The 11,161-nt window shown below is 39.5% G+C and overlaps 2 protein-coding genes across 2 annotated transcripts in view; both read left to right on the top strand.

Annotated features, from left to right (window-relative positions):
* Positions 1-9,174, top strand: part of ACADM (acyl-CoA dehydrogenase, C-4 to C-12 straight chain) — a 12,557-nt gene extending 3,383 nt beyond the window's left edge. The window contains 10 exon segments of the mRNA XM_009883952.1: positions 863-963; positions 1,051-1,103; positions 1,105-1,120; positions 2,649-2,779; positions 3,794-3,861; positions 3,864-3,895; positions 4,753-4,893; positions 4,977-5,072; positions 5,763-6,011; positions 9,103-9,174. Of these exon segments, the coding sequence (XP_009882254.1) occupies positions 863-963; positions 1,051-1,103; positions 1,105-1,120; positions 2,649-2,779; positions 3,794-3,861; positions 3,864-3,895; positions 4,753-4,893; positions 4,977-5,072; positions 5,763-6,011; positions 9,103-9,174 (959 nt within the window).
* An 886-nt stretch (positions 9,175-10,060) lies between these two features.
* Positions 10,061-11,161, top strand: part of RABGGTB (Rab geranylgeranyltransferase, beta subunit) — a 13,780-nt gene continuing 12,679 nt past the window's right edge. The window contains exon 1 of the mRNA XM_009883985.1: positions 10,061-10,153. Coding sequence (XP_009882287.1) covers positions 10,061-10,153 — 93 coding nt within the window. The remainder of the gene's footprint in view (positions 10,154-11,161) is intronic.

Here is an 11,161-nt window from a genome sequence, read left to right as displayed (position 1 = left end):
CGTGGGTTAGTTGTGGGCTTGGCAGTGTGGGGTTAACGGTTGGACTCGGTGATCTTCAAGGTCCTTTCCAACCAAAATGATTCTGTGATTCTATCAGTGTCATGGAGAGTGTGAAAAGGGATTGGTAGTTCACTGTCCCTTTCAATGTATTTAGAAGGCATCAAATTAAGTCAGTAGATGGCAGGTTCAGAATAAATGAAAGGAGATGGTTCTACACACAGCATGTAGTTAATTTGTGAAACTCATTGCCCCTGGATGATACTGATGTTAAGATTTTACGTAGGTTCAGAAAGAGACTCGCCAAACTCATGTAAGAATTGTCTGTCAAGGGTGAGCGTAACAAAGATACCAAAGAGAAGTGTCTCTTTGGCTGAAGAAGTCACCTGAAGGCTCGGGAAAGTATTTTTGAGGAAGTATAGTTGTATTGTTGTTGTATTTGTATGTACTTCCTAATGTGTTGGCTTCTGTCAGAAACAGGTGACTGAATTGGTGGTCTGACTAATATGGATGGTTTTTATTTTTTTCCCTAAGTGCTGTGGTAGCTCGGGAGCCCCTTCTCTGCTTCCTAAGAACTCTTAATTCTCAAATGCGAAGTAGTCAAAAACATTTCAGTGGTACATTCTTGCCACTTTTTGCAGATTGTCCCACATTAATCACACAGTAAACCTGGAACTGATGCATAATTTCCAAATCACCTGTTACTCCTGTGACAAACTTTATTGAAAAAGCTTGCACGACAGTGTCTCATGAAACATGGTGCACAATCAAATGGGGGCAATACATTTTTGTTAATTAAATTGGGTAAATCACTAATATGTTACAATTTAAACCCATTTTAGTAAATGAAATATTTCAACTGTAGGTGTTCTTGGCCTTGGCAGTTTTGAAGCATGCCTTATTATGGAAGAGTTAGCTTATGGGTGTACGGGGCTTCAAACTGCCATTGAAGAAAATTCCCTAGGGGTGAGTTCGGTCTTTTCTTAACGTCCCTTAAACTAGAATCTGTGCCCTTTAAAAAGATGGATTAACGGTCTAAATATTTTCTTTCAGCAAATGCCAGTAATCATTGCAGGAAATGAGTGTCAGCAGAAAAAATACTTAGGAAGAACCAATGATGTGTGTAAGTATAACTGCTACACTGTAGAATGCTCCTAAACCATATTAATCAGTATTGCTCCTTTTTTCCCCTTTTTTCCTTTTTTTTCCTCTCTTCTTTTTTTTTTTTTTTTTTCCTAGAAGACACTGACATGTTGTTATGGCTTGAGAAACCCACAACAATTTACTGTCATTTAGACAATCATTCTCTCACCCAATGACCTCTCCCCACCCGGGAAAAGGAATGGGGAAAAAACAAGGAAACCCGGGAGCTGAAGTATAAACAGATTTGATAGAATAAGATTAGATGATTAACATTAATAGCAGTAAAGAACCAACATTGATCCAAATACCAGTACAGAATATGCAAAGATTGCCCTCAGCCCATTCTATCTGTAGAAGCCGTGCGCTCCCCGCAGTGACAGCCCACGTGGGACCCTGCGAGCGCTGCGGCTTTGGGAAGAAGGGACGGGCTCAGGGCTGCGGCACCAGGGCGAGGAGTTCTCAGGATGGCAGCCATCACAGGAGGGAGAGAAATCCTCAGCAAACTTTCTAATTTCTATGGAATGTGCTGTTCCTGGCATGAAATAATCCTGTTGGCCAGCTTGGGTCAAGCGCCCGGCTCTCACTCCTCCTCATCCCTGCACCTGGCGAGCTCGAAAACACCGAGACCTTGAAACCCACACACCATAGCTGGCTAGAAAGTCAATATTTTTCCCAGTTCAGACACTAGAGTCTTCTAAAAGTGCAGTCTTCCCAAGTATTAGAAGAGAAATTAGTCCTGTGTCGCTCAAACCAGGACATATGTACTCACAACTCAGTCCACTTTGTTTTGTAAATAAACAGCGGCATTTACTGAAAGTCAGGGAATAGCTAATGAGATACATTCAATAAGCAAACAGAAGATACTACTTGGGAAATCGTCCCCATCCTCAGTCATTTACCAAAAATTAACACCTTTTATTTCCCCTTCAAGAGGGGGTGTAGGCATTTAAGAAAAATACGAGGTTTGTGTAATGAGAAACTCAACTTGAATGGGAATTAAACTCTATTTGTGGTCTTAAATATTACATAAGCAGTGCTTGTTACATAGAAAGAAGTAGAGATTAATGTGCAGTGCATTAAAATCTGACCAGGACAACAACTAGGCCTCATAAAATAAAGGACACAGTAAATATAAAATGTTACTCAGTGCTCTTATTTTCACATTTTAAAGATCCTCAGCTGTCACATCAGAGTTTGTGAAGCCTGAGGAAGTAATGACTTACGGGTTACAGAACGGTTCTGTTTGATTAAAAGACAATTTTATGTACTATTATGGATTTATAAAGAAATTAACCCGTATACGTTTGGATTCTTGCTCGGACAGCTGCTGTGGGGTTTTTGTGTAGGGTTGTTTTGAAGGGTTTTTTTTATTTAATCTTTTGGGTTTTACCGTGCAGTTCACTTAAACCTTTTACAGATCAGTTTGATGCATATAGTGTGCAATAATTTGTGGTTGCTTAAAAATAGAACTTTCATTCCTCGAGATTTTGCATTTTATTTTCTTTTAGGCTTACTGTGTAACAGAGCCTGGAGCGGGCTCTGATGTGGCTGGCATAAAAACAAAGGCTGAGAAGAAAGGAGACGAATATATTGTTAGTGGCCAGAAGATGTGGATCACAAATGGTGGGAAAGCAAACTGGTGTGTTAACTGTTAACTCATGTTATATTTTCTGTTGTTAGGTTATATCATGGCTTCCCCCCTGTCCCCCAAAGTTAAATTCGTCAAAGATCTGTTACAAATCTGAATGTTTGTTGTGTTTCAACGCACTACACTAATCTGACCAGTTTATTGGGATACGATACAAGAATGCAGTCTTAGTGCTGTGCAAAGCCTAAAAAGGAAAATGAGCCATGACATGACACCTGCTCACTCAAAAAGGCCTCTCGAATCTTGCTGCTATCAAACAAAATCAATTCTGCTTTTTCTTCAAGGCAGGACAGCGACAGTATGATTGGGAAGGGAAGACGTTTTCAGCTGTCAAAGAATCCAGATGTTGCTGTGGTGTCTGTGGAGTGTGCTTTACAATAGAAACCTCTTTCATCAGGTCCCACATCACACTGATTCGCAACACACAAATAATTCTTAATTCAAGTGGAAAAACTTTATACATTTATCCAAAAGTTGAATTTTCTAGTTAATTATTTCCTTGTTCAAGGCAGATCCATCAAAGACAATCTACCAATATCTTTTTACATTACTAAACACCATAAATGTGATTTACAACTGTTTAATTTCTAAGATAAATACTTATTTACAACTTACACTTAGAAGAATAAAATTAACATCTTTGAAATCAGGTGATAACATAGCATTTTGCATGCAGTAATGTATTTCCTAAGCATTAATTTTTATGTAGATGCTGTAAATAGGTTTCTTTTGTACTACTCATGAAGCTGATAATATCATAAAGACTTACAATACATGGAAAAGGTGGAGAATCTTTGCATGTTGATCTGAAGTAATTTTATTAAATTTTATGAAATCTTGAATCTTTGAATCTTCCTCTCTCTCAGTCCCTCTCGTTTATTTTTGGGAGGGACAAGAAAAAGGGGCTGTTAACTTAAAGATAGAATTTATTATATGGTAGAAATGCACATAAAAACATGTAGAATGTTAGCTAAAAAAGTATCCCTCTGCTTTATTCTACACTAGGTATTTTTTGCTAGCTCGTACTGATCCAGATCCAAAAGTTCCTGCAAGCAAAGCCTTTACTGGATTCATTGTGAAGCAGATAGCCCTGGGATAGGGAGACAGGTGAAGGCTGCATCTCTTATTGAACACATCAGGAATCGTTGTTCAATTCTAAACCAATAATGCAACAAATTACCATGAAAGAAAAAAGACTCTTACGCAACCGAACGTTTTCATACACTCGTGTACAATGATCTTTTCATTTTCACAACATACAGAAACTATTCATAAGACATATTTCATTATAATTTTATTAATTCAGCTAACAAATTATTCAGAATGGTCTAAAGTAAGATGAATTTGAACAGCTGCAAAAGAATCTTTGAGAACTATTTTAGACAAGGGCCCATAAATGAGAAGTAGCGTGCCTTGAAAGGATAAGAAGCAAGTTGAACAGTTCTAACCATAAATACACAAATAGCGAGCTTTAATTTTAGCTACCGCTGGTGGGAGCAGAGGCCTTGGAGACCCTGGTGCTAGTTCTCTCTTAAAAAAAAAATAATAAAAATTACTATTTTTAGTAGAAGGCAAAACTGGATGTTGAACATTAGGAAAGGAATACGAAAACCTCAAAAGCTCATTTATTTATTTACTTGTACACCCTGTACTGCCTGCATCTCAGACTATTTACTTTCTCCTCTCCCATCTCATATAGTTGAACTAGAGAAAGACAAAAAGACTGATTACAGCTACAGAACTGATTTCATATAAGGAGAAAGTAAACTGCCCTGCTTAGACAAATTAAGGACATGCTGGTCAGCAAGTGCAAAGCTAGTATTTGTCGTGTCTACGGTAATTTTTAGATTACATGTTTTGGGGGAAAAAAGCATACTTTATGCTTTGGGTAAACTAAAGAATGAAAACATCTTGTACCTGTGAATAATGCAGTTTAGTTGCACCTCTGAAATGTCCCTTTTCAGGAAATGAATATGGGTCAGCGCTGCTCAGACACAAGAGGTATTTTCTTTGAAGATGTGAGAATCCCAAAGGAAAATGTATTAATAGCTGAGGGAGCTGGCTTTAAAATCGCAATGGGAGCTTTCGATAAGACCAGACCGCCTGTAAGTATCAGAAATAACTTACTTATGAAATCTAGCAGGAATTTCTGATTTTTTTATTCTGTGCTGTATCCAATTCAATTCAGGTAGCAGCTGGTGCTGTTGGATTAGCAAAACGAGCACTTGATGAAGCTACTAGATACGCTTTGGAGAGAAAAACCTTTGGGAAAGCAATTGTTGAAGTAAGTGGGGGGAGGGCGGGGGGAGAGAGAGAGAATGTGTTTTCACACCAGATGTACTACTATTGATTTTTCATGGTTATTCCTTGATTTCTTTAGTTCCTTAATTTTTATATTGTATCTCTCCCATTTTTGGGTTTCCCACTATACATGTCAGCACCATTTAAGCAAACTTAGCTATGTGGTAACTTCAGGAATTTTTCTATAATTTATCAATGATAATAGTAAAAGCAGAAAGAAAACTCTGCCCAAAACCCTGAAAATCATGTACTATCAGGACATACTTAAATTATTCAGTGCTAATAAACAGGGATTTTCAGGAAAGGGTAAAACCTCTGAGGTATGTGAAACAACACAGAGTATTAATACTAATAGAATACATTGCAAATCACATCATTTACAAGTTTTAAAGAAATATGAATAAACAGCAAGGTAAATACCAATCTTATAAATACTACAGAATAACGTCATAATTCAGTATTTAATTCCTCTGACTATATGGATTTGAGAATTAAAAACTTTAAAGTCTAATTCAGCATACATTTATGAGAGCCTGATGTGTATTCTGTAGAACTCCTCTAGTACAATTCACTGAGTTTGTTGAAGAGATCACAGTATTAAGATCTTATCTTTCTTGGATGTCATAGAATATTAAGCCGGCAATGTTACCCTTGTTTATTTCATCATTCACAGCACCAAGCAGTGTCTTTCTTGCTTGCTAAAATGGCAATGAAAGTGGAACTGGCGAGGACGGCTTACCAGCAAGCTGCCTGGGAAGTTGATGCTGGTCGCAGGAACACCTACTATGCTTCCATTGCAAAGGCATTCGCTGGTGACATTGCACACCAGGTAGCTACGGATGCAGTACAGAATTTTGGAGGAAATGGATTTAATACTGAATATCCTGTAGAAAAACTAATGAGAGATGCTAAAATCTACCAGGTAAGTAAAAGAGAGAATGTGATCTTTATAGCAATGCATAAATTTTGTATAAAATAAACTGATGGCTACTTATTTCGTCATGATGTACACATATAAAAAAAAAGGTTTTCAAATGAAAACAATAATCTTTCAATTTAGAGAAAGAGACATTCAAATCAGGCAATTTTTTGCTTACAAAAGTCATTGCACTGGACCAACAACTCAACCCAATTTATTTCTCAAAGAGAAATAAATTATGTTTTATCTCTCCCCCGACTCCACCCCATGGTAAAATTCTTTGAAATTCTTGGGACTTTTAATTTTGAAGCTTTTGAACTCCGAGGGAAAAAAAAAACTGTAGAAAAAACTGATCAAAATATCAATGCTCGCTTTGGTATTCTGTAAGTAGAGGCGGTTTATGTATAGTGCTGTTCTTGAAAACATTCAGTGGTGGAAATCCTCAGACCTTCCACATGCAGCCTGGACTGGTGCCTGCCTGTGGTTCAGCTTTCCCCTCGGGCTGAACACTAAAGCAGCTTCTTCCCCTTTTTCCTCATAAGTTGTAGGGGGTTGTGTTTGTTGGTTTTCTTTTCCGTTTCCAGTCTCTTCACCATTTGTTGCTGTGCTCTAAACCTTCTGTTTGAAACTTCACTACCGTAAGCTGGGTAGAATACTTGGGTTGAGATATCACCAGTACTGAGTAGCATGGAATGATTATCTTGCCTGTGTTGTATTAACACAACTGTGACACAACCTGGAGTGATTAGCCTTTTTTTTTACAACAAAACCTGCTTATATTTACTCATGTTTAGTCCATAGTCACCTGTAATCCCCAATTTTTTTTCTGCAGTGTTACTGCCGAGAAAATATTCCATGTCATGTCGTAATTCTTCTATTAGCATATACCACGCTACAGTTCTTTATTCAACATGAATATTTTGTGTTCCACAAAACCAGTAATCTTTATTGACAATATGTCATTATATGACATTAATAGCCACTAGATAAAATATATCAAAATAGATGATATCAAGAACTGCACGCGGACCATGACCTCTCCTGTTAATTAGCTGTAACACCTGCCATTCTTAATGCTCTACGAAGTTAATATTTCTCTTACAGCTGACTTTAAAATGAAAAGTATTATTCTCACTAGCCAAGAATGTATTTTTCTCTATTTAAGGAAAGACACCCACTATTTTGGAATGTAAAGGTTCTTAGAACTAATTGCACTCCTGTGAGTGAGGAAATGAATGATTAATTGAACTTTATTATGATTGGGCTTTTTTCCTGTCAGGTTGCGTGCTTTTCTAGAGAAAGATGGTGTGAGAGTTTAAAACTTTATTTGAAAGCTGAGATTTATTTTCCAGAGTCGCAGTTATTTAGATTTTTCATTACACTGATCCATCACAAATGTATGGCTAAGTAGACTTTTTTTTTTAATTGTTCAGATGAATCAAGTTTAGTATTAAATTTTTGGTGGTTGTCTGTTCTACTTCATCCCCAACAGAATTCAGGAAAGCCTTTTGTCTTTGTAATTATCTTGTCCATGTCTCTTGATTATACCGTGCACTTCACTGTGCTTTACTGTATTGCTGCCCAATTCCAGATGGTATATGCTTTTGGCCATATGTTTCATGTACAAAAAAATGGGTTTCCAACTTTTCTTCCATATATTTGACCCTTTTAAGTATTACACCCTTCTGTGTTTACTGGTAAGATTTTTACGTGTCCTTACTCTGCTCTAGGTTCATCTGGCTACAAATCTAGGCTACGCTGGAGAAACTCTTAGTTTCCTTTCCCAAATTTGGAAAACTTCCCTTCTTTAATTGTCAGTGATTCTTGAAACTATTTCCATTGGCTTATAAACCAAAGCCTTTCTTGTTAGTACTTAAGAGTGTGAGTTTTGATGCCTTTACACTTGAGTTCCATGGCTGTCTTCATCAGCAAGTAATTCAGTGCAGTTGGAGCAGATCGGTGGGTTGCAGGAGTGGCTGCTGAGACCCTGACAACTGCACTACGAGCAGTTCGGGCAGGCTGAGCTGTTTGGTCCCTGTATGTCCCCGATAGGCACGTAACTGTAAGGGTCATGTCTCCATTAGGGATTGGTGGGTATTTGGCATATTGAGAAAGCAGAGCTTCCATTTCAGTTTGCTCCAAAAGGCACCACATAGTCACAAAACACAGTCTGCTCCATGAACCACATAAGCAGCACCAGTCAGAGAATTCACTTTGGGAATGAACAATTTCTTCTGAACAGAAAACCAATGTGAACGCAGGTTATAGTGTCTTTATTTTCAAAAAGCTTTGTAAGGTTCTTGGAAAGATTATTCCTATAAGTGAATGAGAAAGTGAATTTGCATGAATTTGAGCAATTTGCCAAACCAGGTTCTGGCAGTACTGGGAGCTGAAGCACTTAAACCCCTGTTGTCTCAGCCCTCGCGCTGCACTGCAGTGCACCAGTGGAGCCTATGGCCTCCCTCAGCATTACAGCTTCGTGTATGCTTTGTTGTCCATCTTCGACTTTGCTGCCAGCAACCAAATAGAACAGAGGGATGATGCAGACTGTTTCTAGAAGAAAATGCAAAAATACATCATTTAAAAAAAAATAAACCAAAAAAAAAACCCCAAACAAAACTGTATGGGAGACAGTACTGGTTAACAAGAAACAATGGAAATAAATGGATCAAAGAGAACATTTGGTATCACCTTGAAAAGCTTGTCAAAGAAAATACAACAGTTCCAGCATGTCACCTCCTCCCCTCCACCTATTGTTTTAAATCCTGTTTTGTAAAACCTAAACAATGTATTTTATTCCTCAGATAAGAAATTTTCCTCATCCTTTTTTACCTATGTCTGTTTTATTTTCATGAGAACGTTACTGGGTTTAGGTACAAGCACCTGAGAGAACAAGGCTGCCTCTCAATGTCTTGTATGCGATTTATTCCATTTAGCCCACTAGTTACTCTATCACACTGGATTTTTCTGTTTTCTCTGTCTTTCTGCGCATCCCAGTCCCCACTGGATTAGTGCTATGAATGTTTAGTAGTGTAGATCTGTTAAAACCTTTTAAAAAATCATCACCTAACATTCTTGCAATTCTTCTTTTCAGATTTATGAGGGAACTGCTCAGATTCAAAGGATGATCATAGCTCGTGAACACATTGGCAAATTTAAGGCTTAAACAAATGTATAAAGTGTGTCTGGCGCTGCTGTAGTGTTCTGTGTTCTCGTGGAAAAGGATTTTAGTGCATTTCTCAATAGAATTAAAAAGGCATGGAGGAAAAAAACAACTTTCCTTCAAAATCTTTTTATTCTGTACATTATTGAGCACTGCTTCTGTTCTCCCTGTCCAGTCTCTGACTTCATTCCTGACTAACAAAGCTGCTATTTTCTAAACGTTCTGAATTCCAAAGTGATTGGTTGGTCAAATGCAAAATGCGCAAGAAACGAGAACCTCATAGTGCAAGGTGTTCTCACTATAAAATTAGATGATCGGAATGTTATTGCTGACAGTTATTGATGCATTCCAATAAATTTTTGTAAGAGAAGGTGGTTGGTTTTTATTATTTTTTCTTGTCACAACATTTAAATTGTATTTTGGGTAAGTTGTCTGGTGTCTGAAATACGTTAACAGCTGTACTTCAGTTCCTACTGCGCTCCTGCCCGCAGCGCCTGAGTGGCGGTGCCTGTTCTGTGCTCTGCTGTTGTCTGCAGGATTTGGACACTGTCCCACAGTAACAATATCTGCCTGAGAGAATGTGGCCTTATGCGCTGTTACGCTCGCGTAAGCCAGTAAGTGTTCAATTAGGATGATTCACTTCAAGTGAAAGTGTGTAGCTTTTCCTTAAGAATGACTTATGAGATCATGTCTATTTCAAATCTGGTATATTTAAACCTATTATTCCTTTCCCTCGATGTATATACCTAACTATGTTTGCAGCAAGAACAGCTGAGAAGGAGGAACTGTGAGATTTTTAAATTTTGTTTCTACCCTTGGATAGACCCTTCTTGGCGGCGCCGGCAGAGTGGACGTTCCCTGGACTTTTTGAACAAATTACTCGGCCCTGATGAGGCCGCACCTGCAGTGCTGCGTCCCGGTCAAGGCTCCCCAGCACAAGATACGGACTTACCTGGAGGGGGTCCAGCACACGGCCACAAAGGTGATTAAGGGCCTGGAGCATCTGTGGTGTAAGGGGAGGTTAACGCTGAGAGTCGTTCACCTGGGCAAGAGAAGGCTCGGGGGTCACCTTACCTGTGTGCATAAATACCCGGTGGGATGCAATGAAGAGGAGGGAGCCAGACTCGCCTCAGTAGTGCCTGCAGACAGGACAAGAGGCAACGGGCACAAATTAAAACACATGAGATTCCACTGGAACACAAGAAAACACTTTTTTTTTTATCGTGAGAGATGGCATACACTGGTTGTGGGGCCTCTGGAGATGCTCAGCACTCAGCTGGAGGCGGTCCTGGACAGCCTGCCCCAGCTGACCCAGCTTGGGCAGATGGTTGTGCTCAATGGCCTCAAGAGGTTCCTTCAAACCTCAACAATCCTGTGATTCATTCTCAAGTTCTCACCAAGCTGTCCGTGTCTCGGTGTGGTCTCTTTCAGCCATCACCTGCACTTAGTGCTGGATGGTACGATTGCTGTCATCAGGTACCAGTTTTGCAACGCTTACATCTCAGGTCGGCCACCTGGGAAATCAGGTCTTTATTTAAAGTGTTTAATCACTATAAATCACCAACCTATTTACCCACAGGAAGACCAATAATGCAACATCCTTGATAAGTACTTGATATATGTAAAAAATAGACCTTATTTGTGCCAGTTCTGTGCCAGCCAGCATCATACATCCTATTCCTTGTGCGGAATCCAGACGGGGCGTTCCTGCTGGCGGGGCTCTGCGGGGGCGATGTGCCGCATCTCACGTCGGTAATCGACAGCGTGACCGCCCCGAGAGCTCCAACCGGGGAGTGTGTTGGGACGGATGGGCGGTCACCCCTCCTTACCCGCTCCGTCAATTAAATTCTTGGATTTGCGTTCCCACAGAGCTGAGGTGACAGCAGGAAACTGCAGCTGCTTCTAAACGTCGTGTCTGCGGCGGTCCCGCGCCGCGGGAGTTGCTGTACTTCACGTTTAACCCCTCGCCCGTTTCAGGACGCCCGCACCT

This window comes from Charadrius vociferus, unplaced genomic scaffold (genome assembly GCF_000708025.1).
Source record: "Charadrius vociferus isolate BGI_N301 unplaced genomic scaffold, ASM70802v2 scaffold423, whole genome shotgun sequence".
Classification (NCBI taxonomy): domain Eukaryota; kingdom Metazoa; phylum Chordata; class Aves; order Charadriiformes; family Charadriidae; genus Charadrius; species Charadrius vociferus.
This window is presented reverse-complemented; position numbering and strand designations above follow the sequence as displayed.